Source organism: Abrus precatorius, unplaced genomic scaffold (assembly GCF_003935025.1).
Source record: "Abrus precatorius isolate BTA unplaced genomic scaffold, Abrus_2018 Scaffold10, whole genome shotgun sequence".
Taxonomy (NCBI): domain Eukaryota; kingdom Viridiplantae; phylum Streptophyta; class Magnoliopsida; order Fabales; family Fabaceae; genus Abrus; species Abrus precatorius.
The window spans coordinates 14,809,137-14,829,597 of record NW_020874292.1 but is presented as its reverse complement, the minus strand read 5'-3'; the positions used below and the strand labels follow the sequence as shown (position 1 = coordinate 14,829,597).

The window sequence follows — 20,461 nt, the reverse complement described above, 5'->3', positions numbered from 1 at the left end:
ATACAATAAATGCTTATCCTTACTAAAATTTTAGGAAAGCAAGATAATGAAAGCCTCAGGAAAGATACATAGCTCTGTATAGTGTAGACTTAATTATGCATTTAACGAGTACCAGAGGACATGTTATTTTAAGTTGGCTATACATGTTAATGACATACCTAGTAATATTATTATTTTAGACATGGAATTATATTATCGCTTCTTTTTTTATTTTTCTATAAATAATAGAATTTACCATACCTTATGTATATATATATCTTTAGAGGTATGGTTAGGACCTCAACAGCCATACCTTATTTGTGCACATACCATGATCATGACTATCTCATAATGCCGACCCGAGTTACCTCTTAATGAATATCGAGAGTTAAGGTTGTGGCTGATCGCGAGTGTCGCGCTCGGACAAATTAATAAAAATTAAATTGCGTAAAAATTATGTAGTAAGAGGTGCAATTTGAGTCGTCTTCCAACGATGATAACATTATACGATTATAAAACTAGAGGGGGTTTGATTTATAGAATAACACTAATTAGAATCAAAAGTTAACAAGAATTAAAGACTCTAATCCAAGAATTTAGAAGAATTATGACCACTCTATCACCGGATTCCAAGAAGATGCATCAACCAACAAATTAGTGATTAACATTAAATTCGAATGAAACCTCATTCACACGAGAACCCTCATGTATTCGATTAACACACAATTCGCTCAAAGTTCAGAAACCTCTAGAACCTAATTGATTTGTGTTAATTTAATTCACCAATGCCATTAATCTTATATCTCAAATCTGAAAATCTAATTCACACTCATTCAAGAATTAATTGCATACATCAACTGAATAATATGTAATCAAACAATTGCACAATTATCAATCCAAACGAAGAACTTCAATTCGAAATCATAATTAGCAAAAGGAGAAAGAAGGAAGAGATGAAACTAAATTTGTTATTGAATAAATTGCAAAACCGATCCTCAAGAGCGTCTCAGCCCTTTTTCAATCCTTGGACTAGATGAAAATCTAACCCTCCATTAATGGAGAAAAACGAAAGGTAAAAATGGAAGAGTAAAAGAAGAAGAAAACAAAAACCCTAAAACATAAACCTAATCTCCTAACGTCTCAACCAACCCTTTTATAGCTTGCTGCCCTAATTTAAATATAGGCTCTTAAGGGTCAAAACGTAAAAACTAATTAATAATTATATTAATCCTCTACTCAATAGCTGTCTCTGGAATCCTTATTTATTCAAATTCGAATTCTGGAAGGAAAGTTATGCTTGTAATTGCTGCCCAGCATCCATGCTGAATCCGTGAAGATCTTCGGTGGTATTTTTGGCCATGAAGATCTATCTGATTCGATTTATGATATGAATAGAAATTGTATCTCTTGATGTTAGCTTCAAAATGAAACTGGAATGAGCTTAAACGGACATCTGTGGACTGAGATATGGCCCAAATACTGCACCAAGGTAAAAAACTGCGAGTGCAACATTCTGACTTTTTCCAGGCCCATTTGCAGCTTCTTATCATCAGAATTGGGTTCTGACTTCTACATAAGAATTATGCGCCTTTCTCTTAGATTTCCTATAAATCAAGAATCACAATGAAATGAGTTATACAACTCAAGATATGGTCCAGAAACCAAAACAGTATCAGAATTTGCCAAAAATCCAATTGATTAGTGGCCGATTCGAGAGACCTCTATCCTGAGGATCTAGCAAAGATAAAGAGATGGCATGTAGATGACTAGCTCCGGGTCCTCAGTGCTAGGATATGTTTTGAGACTGCTCTGGTACTTTACTTATTTTGGTTATGTAATTATTATCTTAGGTTACATATATTTTGATAAACAGTTTATAAATTATTGTACTTGATATATATATATATATATATATATATATATATATATATATATATGCAGGCTTAGTACCCCCCCTATTTGTAAAAATTAGTTATGGTGTATTATGATATTTAAATTTACTATTATTTATTTAATATTGTGTGGTTGACAAGTTTTGCAAATAATTTTATTCATAATTTTTTTTATTTACTCGTATTTATAATACCTATAAAACATGAAAATTTGCACTTTATCCCAATTTTTTACAAATTACAGTCATCATTTCCTTACATAATTTATTACCCAACAAAAGAAAAACATGTGCTAATAATAAAAACCTAAAACAGCTTACTGTTGCCATAATACCCCTTCCTTAAAGAAGACCCTTGTCCTTAAGGGTGAAAGTCTGGATATTTTCTTAAAAGATCATAGTAAAATTCCCAAGTGGCTTGTTCCCACTACAAAAACTATAACGGCCCAAATTTTGTAATATTATTTGATTATTAATATAAGGGCATATGAGAATTTTCATGTGTTATGTACTTGATATATATATATATATATATATATATATATATATATATATATGCGTTGTAACGAGAATATACATATATGTGATGATGTAGGATGGTATGAGCATGTGTACTGATTATAGTAGAACTAGAATTATTGTAGACGATTGGAATTGGACTGAAATTTTATCTAAGTGTCTGATGCAGGGTGTTCTCACTGTAGCGAGAGGGCCCTTGGAGAAAGCCGTGAAACTGTTGCCTTCTCGCTGTAGCAAGAAAGCGACAATTTGGGGTGCATTTCTGGGTGCAGTCTCGCTGTAACAAGATTCTGCAGAAACCAAGGTGCAGTTTTTTCTGAGATTTTTGCTGTAGCGAGAGAGGGTGTCGTGACCAGAAAAGGATTTAAAGGGGTTTAGGGAATCCCATTTCTCATATCTCCCTTCGATATTTCTTTGATTCTCTCACTCCCAAGCCCCATTTCACTGATTAAATTGCCTCCAAAGCCGTTTAAAAAAAATTAAAAAAAATTAAAAATTATTTCAAAAATGTTAAATTAAAATGTCATTACAATTCAAGAAGTAAACATTCAAAGTAATAATGTGAAAAATAAAATAACAATATCTATCATGAGTGGTCAGTGTGATCATCATCAAGAGTAATGTCATCATCATTAGTAGAGGAGAAAAAGGATGAATGTTGTTTATCAACACAATTACTGGTGGTGCTGAAATTGGTGAAAAAGGAGGAAAAAGTGTGGAACTGCTCGCTCTTATGAGCTCAAAGTATGCATGCATCTATTATTATGCTACAGTTGCATCTGCTACTACACTTCTCTCTATATCCTTGATGCTACCTTTTTCTCTATCTTCTCCATTTTCTTGGTCCACTTCTTCTTGTTGTACTCTCCTTAGTCTTCCACATCTCATTTTGTTTATGGAGTTCTTCATTAAAAGCATGAACTTGAATGCAAATCATGTTCTCTACCACCTCAAGTGCAAGAGAAGCGGCATCCCTAGTGACAAATATAGGGACATTTGAGTCTGTAAAACGGCTCTTTATGCCATAAATGAGGCCTTTATAAAGGCCGCCCACCGCCTTTGACCACATTGCGTCTTTATTAATGGACTCTGGGTTCTCAGTAGATGTAACCTCTAGCCTTTGAACATATTCATCCTTCAATTTAGTGAAGATAATTATATATTAGTCTCAAGAAATATTTTTTAAATATTTAATAAAAATACAATGTTAGTAACTATACTTACATATGTAGCTTGAGATTGTGGATTAACCCGCTCGATTTTGTCTCTCTTGTGAGTGTGTGTCTCCTTGAACACCTCTCCATGCATAGGTGGTCTGTTTAGTGACTTCTTCTACAATTCCAATTAATAAACCTCTCAAATTCAATTGATAAATTAAATAACATAAAATTTAAAGTAAAATTGGAAATCACTAAGTAAGTTGGCCTTAGTGCTAACTAAAGTTGTAAAGCCACTAGTATGCAGGGATCCCTTTTTATTGGATGCCTTGTTTGTCTTGTTCTTTAAAAAGAGATTTTTAAACTCATTCATACACCAATCCTCCTGCAAGACATAAAGGAAGTGAACTGCTATCCAATTTGTAGATGATGGGTTCTGACGAGCCTCAATGTAACATCTATCTTAGTCATTTTGACGTGCGACTCTTCCAAGTCTTGAAAATAATCTTCTCATCTTGGGAGGGGGATGGAGAAGTTGCTCTATATACATAAAAATTAATTAATATAGGTACAAGAAATAGAGATCTAATCAGACTTAAAATAAATTAATTGACTTTTATTACCTTCCAATCTTTGAATCACTTCACCTTTGTATCCTTAAGCACCTTAGCAAAACTAGTATAAGGCATATCATACATCTTTTTAATGGTATCTGTTACCTGGTGAATACCTTTCTGTGGTGGATATCAACTAAACACATAATAAAATAACACAATCATGATAATGTTTAAACAAATAAAGTTTTGCGCCATATTTTGTTGATAACTTACCAAGTTGATCCAACCCATCTCAAACTTGAAAAGTGGTCTCAATGGTGTCTAGGTCTATGACTATTGCCCATAAGAAGATGCAACAACAATGGATCCCTCGCCTGTGTGCTATGTAGAGGGGGATAGTGAGGCAGATGTAGTTGGTGGTGCAGATTGTGAAACCCATTGTATTAGAGGGAAAAGAGACATATACCCAAAGTTGAGCACCATGATGAACTGCTCCTGCCACCTAACCTGAGAGGTTTGCATTGCAATTGGTGTAGAGGTGGAAGAGAGAGTGGTTGATGGAGGAGTGTTGCCACATGTAGGACGCTGAGCAACACCTTTCTTACATTTACCTACAATACTTTAATCAAACCTAATACAAGCACATAATATTATATAAACATTTTTTAATTTACATTACACAAATTTGTAATTTAAATTTCAGCAGAATCTCCCCTAATGTATGAACATTTTCTTAATTATGCATGTTAACACCTAATACAAAAAAATAAGCATTTCATTCACACATAACACAATACTGTATAAATATCTTATAGTTTACATTACACAAATTTCTAATATAAATTTCAGTAGAATCTCCCCTGATATATGAATATTTCCTTAATTACATATATTAACCCCTAATACAAAAAAATAAGCATTTCCATCACACATACTCTAAATATTATATAAAAATATATTAATAAATAAATTATAAACATGCACATCATAATCCTAAAATTGTTTTAGAGCATATCCTCTTATAGCTCTATAACATGCATATTCTATAATCTTCGTAAACACAAATAGTCCTATAACAAATAGTAATCAAGTTTGGAAAAGGAGTTCTGATGACTTATATTTTGTACTCACATTTATAGTCTTATTGCATCTTCTAAAATACCTTTTATTTCCTTATTTATTTCATTTAGCATGTTTTTGCAATTTTCACAATAAATAGGAGTTTTTGTAAATACTTACGATTTTTACCTTGTATTTCATATTTCTTTTATTTTGATCTTTGTCTACTATTTTGACCATAACTTTTTTTGTAGATATCCTCTTTGGCTGATTCTTTTTGCAATGAATTCTTGACTTCTTTGGCTTCAATTTGGACATATGGAACATGTTGTTTGGAGTCTGGAGCTATTTTTAATTAATTTTAGTAGTTCAGGCTTAAAACATAGCTTTTGTATTTAAGATTTTTAGTGTAATTATTTGCGGTTCAGCCTTGACCTATTTATTTTTCCTTTCATTCAAGACCATTATTTATAGGGGTAAAAAGGCTGACTTTGGGAGACAGATTTTCACATTTTGATTTTTGTAAAATTTTTCCCGCTTCTAGAGAACAACATTTTTTTACCTTCTCCTTGCCATTTACATTCCAATACGATTCTGCAACGTCAAATATGATTTTTCAACATTTGATGTTCATTCTTTTCTAGTACTTCTATCACAACTACATGGTTGAATTCTTGAATTGCATAATTTCAAGTATGGATTGCAAGATCAATTGATTGCTTTGAGTTTGTCCTTTCATCTTAATTGCATTTCTTGATAAAGATTTGTGTATGTGCATGTATAATTTGATTGAGTTCTACTTCCATTCTTGAGTGTAAGATAAATCGATTGATTAATTGATTTCTTTTGCATTCAAGATTTATGCAAATTCAGTATAAACATTTCTAGTTTGTGTTCTTGCTTTCCTAGATATTAACTGTGGTTGTGATTCTCAGTTTCAATTTTGGATTCAATTTTAATTGTCATTTTTAATTCAATTGTCGTTTTCATCGTTGATTTCAATTTACTGTATTTCAATTTATGTTACTACATTTCAATTATTATTGCATTTTAATTGTTGTTTCCAATTTACGTTTCTGTTTAATTCTCAAAAACTATAAAATCCCCCAACTTAATTGTTGTTGCATGATTAAAAATTGGAAAGAAAATGAACTTGTGTCCCTGTGAGATGACCTAGTGTTAAGTGCTAGAAATTCATGTTTTATCATGAATTTGCACTCTTTTTAGGTTAAAATGTAAATAATCCTGGGCATATTAATCCCCCAAGTAGGTAAATTAATCTAATTCAAGAAGTCACAAGAGTGGTTGTCGAGGATTTGGCACAAATATTTAGTAATTTTCATTCTTGTTAATTCTTGTGAATAGCTAATCTTGTGAATACTTATATTATATATAGTTGTTTCGTTTCTTGGATTCACCCTTCTGTTAAGATTTCTTGTATGCAAGGAAAAACTCCAGCCTAAGAATTACAATTTGATCCTGAGATTGAGAGAACGGTAAGGAGAAACAATAGTAGAACAAGAAAGCTCAAACAGTTGAAGAGACTTCAAAAACAACGAGTTATTTGTTCCATCTTCTTCAACTTCTTCCAATCAACCTTTTCTTGAGTTAGAAATGGCTGAAGAAGGATAAGGTAATCACAATGGTGGAGCTAGACCAATAAGACCTCCTAGAAGGACCTTAGGAGATTATGCTTAACAATAAGGCCCAAGGTATTTTTCTAGCATTGCAGCCCCAAATACCTCAAGAGCTATGGAGATGAAGCCAATTTTTCTCAGCTTAGTTAGCTCACAACAGTTTGTTGGACTTGACCATAAAGATCCATATTCTCATCTAGCTAATTTTTATGAGCTTTGTGGTACAATGGGTATTCCGGAAGGCGATGAAGAAGTTGTCTATTTGAGATTGTTTCCATTTTCTCTTACTGGAAAAGCTGAAATATGGTTATAGTCTAATCCAAACCAGAGTTTGACTAGTTAGAGTGATGTGGAGAATAAATTTGTTAACAGATTCTATCCTTCATCCAAATATATTAAGGCAAAATAAGAGATTACTACTTTCAGGCAAGGCATAGATGAACCATTTTGTGAGGCCTGAGAGAGGTTCAAGTCTTTACTCAGAAAATGTCCTAACCATGGGTTTAAAGACATTGCACAACTTAATTTCTTTTACAATGGGATCAAACCTGAGGTGAAGATGTTATTGGATGCAGTGGCTGGGGGTACTATGATGTCTGTAGGTCCAGACGAAGCTACTCAAATTATAGAATCCCTAACATCTCCCGATCAACAAGCTCAACATGGAAGACACTAATCTCAAAGAAGAAGAGTTATAGACTTGAGCACAAATGATGCAATTCTGGCTCAAAACAAGTTGTTATCTCAACAGATTGAGGCCTTGACAAAACACAGCCAAAATACCACCACAACTCCATGCTATAAATTTTCCTCATGCTCAATCAAACCCTCCACTTAGGTGTGATTTTTGTGGAGGAGATCACCCAAATGGTTTCTATGCAGAAACTCCTCAAGAAGAGGAAGTTAACTACATGGGAAATCAATCAAGAGGAGATAAATTTAATTCCCACAATTATAATGCTAACAATTTCATGCAAGGAAATCAAGGCTGGAGGAATAATGCCAACACCAATCAAGGCTATGGATGAGGAAATGAAGCTAGTACTGTAACACCCCGAATTTTGTATTATTGATTATTGTTATATATCTATCTATATGTATAAATGTAAATAGATGTTGGAATTTGCACTTGAGTGCGTGATGATGATGTTAATGTGTATAAATGCATATGGATGCGTATAAACGTATTCATATATGATTGGATTGGATTGAATAGACTAAGAAACAGGTTAAGGGTGTAATACTGAGACGTTCTCGCTGCAGCGAGATCTCGCTGCAGCGAGATTCTGCAGAAATCAGAGTGCAGTTTCTGCTGAAATTTACACTGTAGAGACAAGGGGCGTCGCTGCAACGAGAGTGTCGCAACCTGAGGGGTATTTGAAGGGGTTAGGGTTTGAAAAATTCATTTCCCATTCCTTTTTTCAAAATCTTTTCGATTCTCTCGACCCAAAACCCTATTTCATCGATTCTCTTTCACATTATTGTTTTTTTGCACTAGTTTTAATAGAAGTTTTCCTTATACAGGCTTTTATTAGGTAAACTGAAGGGATGCTCCAAAAATTTAATTTTGAACATATGTTCTAAAATACTGCACTATAGGACCACACTCCAGTTCTTGAACATATTCTTTTCACATTATTGTTAAGGATTTAGATAAGTGATTCAATTGGAAGTTATTCCTATAATTTTACTAAATAAATTTCAAGTAGAATAAAAGGGTCTCATAGAGGAAATAAATAGGCTTTAAATTTGTTCAGAGGTAGCTCCAGAATTATGTTTCAAGTAGAATAAAAGGGTCTCATAGAGGAAATAAATAGGCTTTAAATTTGTTCAGAGGTAGCTCCAGAATTATGTTTCCACTCATAAATACGTACACTCATTTGATTTTAAACCATGCAGTCTCCTCGTCAAAACTAGGGTGAGCATAATACATACATACATACATACATATATATATATATATATATATATATATATATATATATACTTTTATTTTCTTAAAAGTCCTAACAATAAGTGAGGTGAGTTTCCTTCCGCACACTTCATTGCAGGGTATTGAAAGTAATTAAACCAATTCATACCTTGAGTAAATGTTTAAGTATATTTTCAGCCAGAAATTATTCAGGGAGATGATAACACAAAAATAAACAAAATTTGTTTTACACCTATAGAAAAAAGTATCTAGTGGTTATCTATTTGCACAGTGTGCTTAAGTACACACATTTGAAGTGAATATTAAAATTAATATTACTAGAAGAAAGATGACAGAAAAATAATTTACTAAATTTTAAAAAATTTCTCAGTATTTCAAGCAAAATTAAATCAATTATATGTTTAAAGATGTATGTTGACCTGGACTAATAATTCACATTTTTTAAGAAATCAAGGTTAAAAATTTAAGGTATTACAGGAAATGCTCGAAGAAGGGTTATGCACACCCTTTCTCTCTAAAGAACTCCTAAAATCTCTAAAACCCTAAACTCCTGTTTATTTTAGCCTATCTGCATGCTTAGAAACCCTAACAATTGCTCTTTATCTTAAAATTCTCTTTTTTTTACTTTCTATGCAACAAACACAAACTCAGTATGGTCGTGTATGACCAAAGATACAGTATTAAAATATTACAAATAAAATAAACTCCTTTCTCTTCACTAACAATATTAGAATATTACTAATAAAATATAAAGTCTCCTCAATCAATCATTCTACCCATTTTTAAAACTAAAGTTACAATAAATAAATTTTATTGAGTACAACTAAAATTGTAAAAAAAATTAATCTCTTGTTAAATACATTTTAGATAGCTTTTGATAGTAAATGATACAATCTTATTTTCTTTTTAGCTTAATAAAAGATTCAAAGAAGTATTATTGATAAATTGGTTCAAGCTTTATAAAACAATATCTTTCTACATTCGTTAAAATAATTAGTGCATTTGTCACATTTGTATACATCTATAAAACAAATAATTCAGAAGTAATGTATCATTTTAACTTGAGTTAGGTCTAGGCAATAAAGGAAAGTGAGGTAGATAATGATTTTTTAAAAATTCACAATTAATATAATCCAAAAAGAATTAAAAAAGAACGATTAAATCGAGGACATAAGCAAAGTATCCATCCAACATGATACATGTGCGACACCAGAATGACATGTAACATGTGGGATCAACTATGCAGAGGAAAAATTCACAATTCCCTGGGAAGGTTATTTGTTTATATTCAATGGAAAGTGGAAACATTTAGACAAAATGTTGGGTTGGATATTCGTGTTCGTATCCATTGTAATCATAGTACAACCTTTCCCCCTTCGTAATATCTCTATTAGCGATTAAAAGAACCCGACATTCACCTCCCACGTCAAACCTCACGCATTTTAAGTTCTGCTTCTTTTTCCCTTCTCTACACCAAAAACAAGAGGCTTCATCAAACAACCTAGTTACTTCAATGGAAAAGAAATTGTTTGAAAAGGAAGAAACTTACGGCGTGTGATTATTGATGCCGTTAATGAAACGTGCTATGTTGCTACGTTTATCTGGACAGATAACAAGCGTTCGTGAAGGATCAGAAGCTGAAAGAAGTGTCATTATGCTATCTCCATCATCATTTTCCCTATTCTTTAAAAAGTCTACATCTCCAACGTATTCTGTTATTATTGTCAAATCTTTTATGAATCTATCTGCTTCTACAGTAAACCTGCAGAAAGAGAAAATCAAAACTCAACCTCTTCTCAATGCAAACGGAGAGAAAAACAATGCCAATTTATGCAGCTGCATATACATACCCTTCTAGAGGATCATAAACAACCATGAGGGGTGGCCATGCTCCTTTTTCCATCATACTTCTGCATAAGTTTAAGGTCTCCGTGTCTTCTTTCGACAAGACCTGTGTCAATTTAGATGGATAAAGAGAAGAGAAAGAAGAAATTCCCTCTGATGCTAAATGCACATGGCACATTCTTATTTTTCCGTTGCACCATTCTATAAAAGGCTTGGGAATTGTGAAATAAATTAATTCTTGTAAAGCTGTGTGCGCCGGCAACAAGATAAAGTGGGATGCATTGCACAACCAAATGATGACCAGTGCAGAAGAATAAACTATAGATCAAAAGGAGAATGCATTTGAAAATAAAATGAAGCATTGTATTTACTAACGATGATAATTTCACACTGGATTCGAGTCATTCGATTTACGTTGTACACTGTAGCCAATTTGGTTTATCTTCGTTCTTAAGCATCAACCATTAGTACTATAATATACCGTTGAACCAAAGTCCTACATTAAACATAAGTGTGGGAACCTAAGATGTTTTGCTTCTGGGTTCCAAGATAACAAAACAAAAGCGCAAAAACAGAGGCTATTTTTCTCTCTAATATGCTTTCATGTTTTGACCCTGCTTTCTCTACCTAAACATTCACATTTTGGTGATCCTTTAATGAGAAAGAGAATAAAAGTTGTGATTTTATGCAAGTCAGAAACCGAATGTTTGAGCCTATAATAATTAAGTGCAGTGAGAAGAAAAAATGGTGCATTATATTGTTATCCCGGGTTGACAAAGGGGAGAAACTCAATTTAACTACTGGTAATGAAGTCAAAATCATACCTCTGTTCATTCACTTTCCCTTATTTCAAATAATTCTCATAATTTGACTAACTATAGTTCGAAGGGTTGATTATAAGAACAGAAGTCGTATGCAGTTTCTTAAGTACAATAATATGGACATTTGCGGTCCACCCATAAATCCAATTTTAATTAGAGAAAAACACAAAAAGTGTTCTGATTATAAAATAAACTTTGCTGTGAACAATTCTTCACAAATAGTTTATGGAATTGACAAAAACAAGAATGGATTAATTAATTAAATACCTGCATTCCACCATGCTCGAGAGCAGGAGAATTAGCAGACCTCGGAGCCATTCCAGGCATATAAGTAAGATCGTTGCTGAATTCCGTTTTAGTTGCAGTGAGCGCCGTTGCCAGCGATGCCATCTGTTCCAATCTCCGTTTGGAATCCTCACTCGGTGTGAAAGGAAGCAGCTTCCTCTTCTTCTTCGACACCACTAAGCTACCACCACGTTTTCGCTTCTTCCGCGATTCTGAAACCACATGCATTTGAATTCCCACATCCATTTCTATCACTCAATAGCCAATTCACCTTCAATTATAAGGGATTCAACTTACCATGATTGGATATCTGAGGAGCATCCGAGGAGCGTCGAATTCGGAAGAAGTCAATGATTTTGGTCTGGACGAGAGGAAAAGCTGCAAATTGGGAGAGGGTTAATAATAAGAAAGAGAATGAAGTTGAGAAATGGAAAAGAGTGAAAGGGGGAATACACTTGGGCTTGTGGGAGCAATAGGAACAGAACCAAGACCCTTTGGGGACAGAGGGAAGAATGGGTCTGAGGCAGAAGAGGTGGAACCCTTTGTCGCATTTGTCGCAGAGAAGCAACTTCGCAGGAAAATCTCCCGACCCACATTCCTCGCACGAGACGTCGTCGTTCAGGCTTTTCCACGATTTGGGAGCATGAGTCCTTCTTCGACTCGGTGAATAAGCCATCTATGCAAAAGCTATTCCCTTCATTCACTGTGTAATGTGAATTATAATTATAAAGTAAAGCCTCTTCGCGCCCTAATTTGCCTTCGCGGGGTTTGCCTCCCGCCGAAATAAAAAGAAATCACAATACACACCCAATGAAATTGATTGATTATTAATTTTAAAAATAATTCACAAGAGAGGTTTAAAGCATACATTGTTAAAATGAATTTTTTATTAAATTATTTTATTCAAAAATAATTAAAAAATATTTTAAATATACAAAAATATATTTTAAAAAATTATAATATATTATTTTTTATATTTTTGTTTAAAAAATTCTCTCATTTAATTCTCTTCAAAAAATTTATATTTATTTACTATCTTGATCAATGTTTGTGTCTAGTTTTTGAACTTCACACTTTCACTCTTCAATATAAGTCATCTAGCATGAGAGGTAGTATAAAATTTGGTAACATATTCACTAATTGACATGCTTCCTTGTTTCAGCTCCAAAAACTTTATCTCCTTTCTATTTTTCACATCATTTGAGAAGTATTTGTCAAAGAATGCTCCTTTGGATAGTTAAATTAAAAAATTTATTTCCAACTTTCTTATCTAGGCTTGACGTTGTCAAGGTTGTATCCTCCTTTGAACTTTAAGAAATTCTTGTATAAATTTCTTTTAATCTTTATAAAATTATATACATTATGTCAAATTATTGAGAGAAAAAAGTGTTCAAAGAATACCTAAATTCATAGAATTTGATGAAATAAATATAGATGAATGTGAGCCTTTGGTGCAATGATATTTCTCAACTAAATTGTTGTATTTCTTTTATGGGGCTTATGTTTTCTCTTTTGATGGGAGGAGAATAAACTTTTTTTAATTTGGTATATTTGGAGACCATTATCAATTTTTCTATTTTAAACCTATTTATAAGGTTCTCATTATCCCTTAAGCAACCTAAACTAAGTTTTCACTTATTATGCTCGTATTATTTTCTATCAATAAATCAAAGGATTAATTAAAATTAGATCACTTATATTAAGTTTATAAAAAAAATATAAATAAGTCATATAAATACACAATTTATCCTCCTTGCCATAAATTTATCCTAAATTCCATTACAAACATGAAATTCTACTCATTAGTTCTATATAAATACACAATTTTATAGCAATCACAAAAAAATATAACACAAGAAAATCAATTCTACTTGTCTTAACTAGTTTTCAAATCTAGCCTAAAAGGGCATGTTTTGAACAAATTGTAGCAAGAATATCGTGATTGTAACAAGGATTTCATGATTGTAGCAAGTATATCCTTGATATTGTAGCAAGGACATCGTGATTTCACACGTTTAGTGTCCTAGATGAGGGTAATGCATGTTGTTAATATGACCCAAGTAGCTGATCAACAATTTAGTTTTAGGCATATAGAATATTGTCTTTAAGAATTATTTCGGTGTAGTTCTCCAGGGTATCTCTTCTTATCTTAAAAAACAAGGCTCTCAAGAACTAGCAAGATTTAAAACTTGTAACCCAAAAAAAATATATAATCAGAATAGTCTGTGCGTGTTCATGCGTGTTTTGTACGATTTTCTCAAAATATATAAAATACTTTAACCAATATAATTGTTCACGTAAAAGTTACATATAACTGAAAATATAAATAGTAATAACAAAGATATAAGTAATAATACAGTTTTCCAATAACTTGGTTTATGCATAATTCTTTTTAATTTTCACATAAAAAAAAAGTCATCATGAATATTTTGTGATAACAAAGTCACGTCATAATATACATATAAAAAAATTTCACATTAGGATACTATTTAATTCCATTTGAATGACTCAATCAACTTGAGCATTACATTTAATCAAACAAATGGACTTAAATAGATTCACTTGCTCAAAATCTCAATTCCATCTGTATTCATCATACATCGTCAACATCTCTGCTTAATCTACTCAATTGGTTGGTCATGTTCAAGTGACACCTACCAATTTAATAGATCTAAATGGATTCACCTATGTATAAGGAAAGTCAAGTTTTATTCTATAGCATTTCCCATCCATGTGTTGGCATAAACAAAATTACCTTATACGAAGTCTCTTGGCATTAAGCAATTATCTAAATACCTTAAAATCATAATTTAAATTTGATTACAAAATTTCTGCTTTTTTATTTATTTATGCAATATTTGATTAAACATTCTTAATTTGCTTAACCTATTTTCCTTTCGTTTGAGCGAAATCAATCTCACTTGTGTTAGGCCTGTAAATTTATTATTGATTAACCTATAATATTTTGTACTTGTTAAATGTTAATTGAAGGATTATTTAATATTGAAATAGATTTAGACAGAGTTTGAAATTATTTTAAAAATTAAAAAAAAAAGTAAATAGTAATTCTTACATAAACAGTAAGGCGGTGTGAACAGTAAGAGGTGTGAATAGTAACTCCGACGTGAACAGTGCCAAATTTTTTTTTTCAAAATTTTGCCTATAAATAAAGGTTTTGCACGAAATTTTTACTTCTTCACACTTTTCAAAGGTTCTAGAGAGGACTCATTTTTTTATGATCCTTCAATAAAAAGATTCATTCTCTTCATAAAAAAAAGGAGGTAGAACTAATAAAGATTGATTTTTCAATTCATCCCTGGAGTTAAATACCTCATTCAAAAATGGTTTTTGATCCAATATGGAGGAATCAATAGAAAAAGTAAATTCCCTATGATACACTAGATTTGGCTTAGTTATTGATAAAGTGAATAGATCTGTCATTTCTTGAAATATCTCTTCTGATTCAAAATCATGGTGTAATGTGTATCTCCCTTATTTCGGTCATGGAATAGATGAAATAAAACCAAAAGACGAATTTTTGTTCAACAATGAAATCTTATTGGAATTGTCTAGTTCATCCTTCAGAACCATATCACATCCCGGATTTGATGAAATAGGATGAATTGAGACGATATTTTGTAAATACATAATTATCTTGAATATATTAACTATTTCTTTATTTTTCCATGGAAAGAACAAAAGAAATATCTTGTTCTTTCTTCAATAATTTCTTATCTCTAGTGGACCTCTCAGACTATTTTCTCTCATACTAAACCTTCCTAAACTTAGATTTCTCGTCAGATATGAGATTCTACCTCTGTTCTGAAGGATTTAAAGTATGTTTCTATAGATTTGAAGTTAGATTTACCGTTTGTTTCTCTTCTTCTTCTTTTTCTTATAAATAGTTAATGATATCTTAGAAGAAACTTCATTATAGGGGTTTTTTGCCTGTATAAGGTTAAAACCAAAACATTTTATCCGTATGGGGTTCTTTGACAAAAAATTCCCTGTCTAGGGTGATTTGTGAGTGTCGTCAAAACTTCTGGCGACACATGATCAAGTATCGGCTGGAAGAATGCCGACACAGGTGTCAGACCCGACTACTGAGAGCGGTTCAAAATGAACCGCTCTCATAAATCAATTTTAGAGAGCGGTTGTAACGGAATCGCTCTCTAAAACGGACTTTTGAGAGCGGTTCGAAATGAACCGCTCTCAAAAGTCCATTTTAGAGAGCGGTTCACACCAGTGTCGGGTTGTTCAGGACCGACACACACTCATTGGTCCAGGCCCTCCATCTTTGTTCTGTTATTCATCTTCTTCGGTGAAAATTTTTTGCAAACATACTGCAAACGCAGAGGTAGAGGTGGAGTGGAGAAGCAGGGCAGATGAATGCAAAAGTTTTAAAGCTTTGAAAGGTAAGAAAAAAACATTATAGTGTATATTAGATATAAATATAAAATATTTATTCTTGTTTCCGTTTTTGGTCCCAGGAATTGCAATCTGTGGTGGTCCAGGGTATTGTGAGAGGGACTTTCGGTGGTGTAGTTTCTTAGCAAAAAGAGGTTAGTAAAAATTTATATTTATAGTGATTTTGTTATGCATGTAAAAAATAGGAAAATAGGAATATAGAAAAATAGAAAAATAGGAATATAGAAAAATAGAAAAATAAAAAAATAGTTAAATTAAAATATATAATTTTCTTGTTACTTATGTAAAAAATAATTAAATAAGAAATATAAAAGAATTAAATTGAATAAATATATGAGGAAAAATTATGTATGATTATTATTATAAGGTTAATAAAATATAAAATTATGAATAACAAAATAAAATTGAAATAATAAGAATGAAAAATATTAATTAATAAATTTATATTATAAGAATCTACAGTTGTTAAATTTGTAATAATATTTCAACAAATATTATGTCACATAAATAAGAAATAGTAAATAAATTAAAATTGTGAAAGATTAAAATATAGTTATGCATCAAATAATTATAAATTAGATTAATTTAAAAAAATTAGAGTAAAATATAAGGAATTAAGTGAAATAAAGATGAATATATAAGCAATGTAAGTTAAATAAAATTGAAAATATTATTTTAAAATATAAATGACTGAAAATAAAAATATTAGATCAATATTAATTTAGACATTTGAATATTTTAAAAAGTTTGTAGTTATTTAAATGATTTTAATCAATAATAATAAATTACAATTTTATGCATGTAAAAAAATTAAAAAAGGGAAAGAGAAAAATAGGAAAATAATTAAATTAAAATTAATTTTTCGTTTTATTTATGTAGAAAACTGTATTTAAAAGTAAAAATGATGATGATATTATTATTGTTATACAAATATTATTATCTTAAAATAACAAAAAAATATAATTAGAAAAATATTATTTGAAGGTACAAATTGTTTAATACTAAAATGATATTATTTTTATTAAATTTGGTTGCTTATATTATAAATTTGAAGTAAATAGTTTACTTGTTTATATAGATTTTAGATGGCATCATCTTCGTCTCGTAGTAGGGTGTTAAATCCTGGCCCCGAGGATGGTTCATTACTGTGCTATCAGTCTATTCATGTTTCAGAGCATATTTGGGATGGTCGTGAACACCCAATATTGAGAGTGAGAAGAGGTCATTTCATACATGCTGGCATGGAGGGAGTACCAGTAGGGATTATTCCTCATTTGACAGTAGCAGGATTTGCTGGAGTAGCACAGTTGGCTAGTATTCCTATTGACCGCCAATTGATTACAGCGTTAGTAGAAAGATGGAGGCCAGAGACCCATACATTTCACATGCCTCCTGGAAAGTGTGCTATTACTCTTCAAGACATTGTTATTCAGATGGGTCTTCGTATTGATGGAAGACCAGTTATTGCCCCTACAGGAGGTGACAGGGCACAAATTGTTGAAGATTTATTGGGAATTAGACCACCTAATTCTGCATTTATGGGGAGCAGCTTGAAACTTACTTGGTTGGATGAGCATTTTTCCCATGTTGGGTTGCACAACCAAAATCCCATTCAGCTAACTCGCTTTGCAAGAGCATATATTTTGAGACTTATTGGTGGGTTTATGTTAGCTGATCATTCTAGTAGCAGGGTCCCAGTTAGGTACCTTCCTTTACTTGAGGATTTAGAGATAACTGGACAATATAGTTGGGGAAGTGCAGCGTTAGCCTTCCTATACAGAGAGTTATGCATGTCCACGAATATTGATCGGTCTGGTATTGGAGGATTGACTCCACTTGTGATGCTGTGGGCGTGGGATAGGTTCCCATTTCTATCTCCGGGTGATCCCCCTTACACACAGAATGATCTTCCTTATGGTGCACGGTATGTCTATAATATTAAAACTTTCATTCAATATTTACACAACAGTATTTTATTACAAACAGTCATGCTAATATTTATGTTTTTATAGGTGGTTAAGATTTCAAAATTTTAAGAAGGGGAGAAAGGATCTAGCTTACTTTAGGTTCAAATTTGATCATTTGAAACGTGATCAGGTATGCGTTATTTATTTATGATATATGTTATCATTAATTAATAATTATGAATAATTACAATAATATTTTGTACACTTGCAATTTGTGTGGCAACCATATAGTATAGATTTGATGCATACTTTGCCTGCCATATGCACTGAGGGCATGCATATATGGAGAGCTATTGTGCCGCTTATTTGTTTCCAAATATGTGAATGGCACCAGCCCGATCGTACCATGCGTCAATTTGGGATGGTACAACATATTCCTCATGCTCCTTATCAGCCAGACCAGCTACATGACATTACTCTTAAAGGGAAGACTGCTGACAATTGGGAGTCAAAGTTTAGGTGCGTACTAGAGCATTGGGACAGGAGATTAGATTGGGTTGTGAGTAATGAACCACAAATTGGTCTACTGAGTTCGAACTCTAAATACATGCGGTGGTACCATACTCATACTAGATGGTGGATGAGCAGAGATGCTGCAGTGTTTGCATTACTTGTACGTATAGATCGTTCTAGTAAACGATTTTGTTTGTTTAATAGAATCTAATCTGAATGTAATGGTTATGCAGGGAGATGCTCATGAGAGGGCCTATTACTTGTGTAATGATGGGAGGGACACATTTTCATTTGAGGAGATGAAGGATTTGTGTGAGACGATGTTAGCCTTGCAAAATGAGCAGGAACGTATCTTAGAGCCTTCATCCTCATGTGATCCTCCTATCCAGAGTGGAAATCTAGATGAGCCTCAGATTGACATTGGTATTGGTGAACAACGTCGGGAAGGCAAAGGTTTGCAACGTCGACGAACGTCATTTCAGGTATTGTTACCTTATGCTTCATTGGGTCATTTTACTTAAATTATAACATGTTTCATTTGAACATACTTATGTGTTTAAAATTGCAGGCCACAGATTTTACATTGCCCCCTTTGCCCGAACGAGGAGATGGTGTTTATTTTGTCCCACCACCTTTTCCGTTTCAACAATCACAATGGACACAGTCATCTTATGTTCACTCATCACAGCAATCAAACGTCCCTCCTGCATCTCCATTTTTTAGCGGTGAATTTTATGTTCCTGACGCTAGCCTTTTCATGACACCTCCTCCATATGAGCCTATGTTTTTCACACCGAGTGCACCCGGTGTAGGCACTCATCAAAGTGGATGTAGTGAGCAAACAACATCATTGGTACCTGGGCATGACCGTGGAATTGATCTTAATGCTGAATTCATTGCAGCCTCAGATGCAGCAGGAGCTGATGTGAGACGTAACCCTCACCGTGGAGCGCAAGATCGTCGTCGACAGTGCATTCTCACACCTCATGAGGAGGGACCTCACGAGCAGTCATTGAATTCTGATTGAGACTATGTTATGATACTGTATTTGAAAACTTTATTTGTTTGTTTAATGAATTTTTGCTTTTGTTTAAATGCACGACTCATTTATAATTTGCCACATTCTACACATTCGACATCAAACAAGATTAATCAAACAACATACATTAATAAGACAACATACCACAATAAGACAACATACATTAATAAAATCTAGCACACTTTTTACAATCATACGAAACTAGTCATGATTAATGTTAGCATTGCTTTGTTGAGTACAATGACATTGATTATGACCTGGTTGTCGACATAACCTACATCGTTGTCGCGGTTGTGACTCAACCCAATCCATTTCATTTCTAATTCTACAAGCCTTTGGTCTTCCTTTACCTCGTGCTCTATCTTGATCAGGCAACAACTTCCATTCATCATTTTGTAAAATGTTTGCTTCATTTCCAAGCGGCCACCACTGAGATGAGTATGCGTTCACAACATACTGCAGAGTATATACAGGATCAACATACTGCCAAAAGTCTATACTTACAGTAACACAAGCGGCTATGACATGTGAACAAGGGTATCGGTATGCCTGAAATTTGCCACATTCACATTCACGTGTAGATAATATCACACTCCACTTATGACCCCCACTTTGTGTCATTGGATTAAAAGCCTCTTCAATCTCGAACCTTGTACTTTGTATGTCGTAACGACGAACCTGATGCGAAGATGCTTCTTCTTGATTTTTTTCTATAGCTTCAATTAATTTACGACAATACCTTTTACCATTGTTCATGTCATTGATTGCGCTTTCACCCCGTTTGACAAAATATTCGACCAATCTACTATAGGTTGCTTTCACAAGGGCAGTAATTGGGAGATTTCTTGCCCCTTTTAAAACTTTATTCACTGACTCAGACAAATTAGTCGT

General features: G+C 32.8%; 2 protein-coding genes and 1 non-coding gene across 4 annotated transcripts; 1 reads left to right on the top strand and 2 right to left on the bottom strand.

The window, feature by feature from the left end:
* Positions 1 to 7,197: 7,197 nt before the first annotated feature.
* LOC113853387 lies at positions 7,198 to 7,303 on the bottom strand. The gene has a single exon (XR_003502559.1). It is a non-coding gene; the product is annotated as a small nucleolar RNA R71 (small nucleolar RNA).
* A 2,542-nt stretch (positions 7,304 to 9,845) lies between these two features.
* Positions 9,846 to 12,438, bottom strand: LOC113870133 (histone-lysine N-methyltransferase ATXR6-like). Of its 2 annotated transcripts, XM_027506740.1 has the most exons (6): positions 12,137 to 12,438; positions 11,981 to 12,061; positions 11,666 to 11,895; positions 10,583 to 10,683; positions 10,282 to 10,494; positions 9,846 to 10,200 (listed from the first exon to the last, which is right to left on the bottom strand). In XM_027506740.1, the coding sequence occupies exons 1-6, from the start codon at positions 12,357 to 12,359 to the stop codon at positions 10,041 to 10,043; spliced, it is 1,008 nt and encodes a 335-aa protein (XP_027362541.1). In that variant the 5' UTR covers positions 12,360 to 12,438; the 3' UTR covers positions 9,846 to 10,040. The 2 variants fall into 2 exon arrangements, with proteins under 2 accessions (XP_027362541.1, XP_027362536.1); XM_027506735.1 differs by having other exon boundaries at positions 10,039 to 10,200; positions 11,981 to 12,375.
* A 4,758-nt stretch (positions 12,439 to 17,196) lies between these two features.
* Positions 17,197 to 19,558, top strand: LOC113851949 (serine/threonine-protein phosphatase 7 long form homolog). The gene is made up of 4 exons (XM_027482222.1): positions 17,197 to 18,035; positions 18,310 to 18,691; positions 18,765 to 19,013; positions 19,100 to 19,558. Exons 1-4 carry the CDS (start codon positions 17,197 to 17,199, stop codon positions 19,556 to 19,558), a joined length of 1,929 nt encoding a protein of 642 aa, XP_027338023.1.
* The last annotated feature ends 903 nt before the right edge of the window (positions 19,559 to 20,461 follow it).

Excerpts from the sequence above, each read along its gene's own strand:
- LOC113870133 (XM_027506735.1), bottom strand. The coding sequence starts at position 12,359 with ATGGCTTATTCACCGAGTCGAAGAAGGACTCATGCTCCCAAATCGTGG. Across the intron at positions 10,495-10,582 it reads GTTTATGATCCTCTAGAAGG|GTTTACTGTAGAAGCAGATA; the intron begins GTATGTATATGC and ends CTCTTTCTGCAG. Across the intron at positions 10,201-10,281 it reads GGCATCAATAATCACACGCC|AGAAGGGAAAAAGAAGCAGA; the intron begins GTAAGTTTCTTC and ends TTTTTGGTGTAG.
- LOC113851949 (XM_027482222.1), top strand. The coding sequence starts at position 17,197 with ATGGCATCATCTTCGTCTCGTAGTAGGGTGTTAAATCCTGGCCCCGAG. Across the intron at positions 18,036-18,309 it reads GATCTTCCTTATGGTGCACG|TATAGATTTGATGCATACTT; the intron begins GTATGTCTATAA and ends GCAACCATATAG. Across the intron at positions 19,014-19,099 it reads GTCGACGAACGTCATTTCAG|GCCACAGATTTTACATTGCC; the intron begins GTATTGTTACCT and ends TTAAAATTGCAG.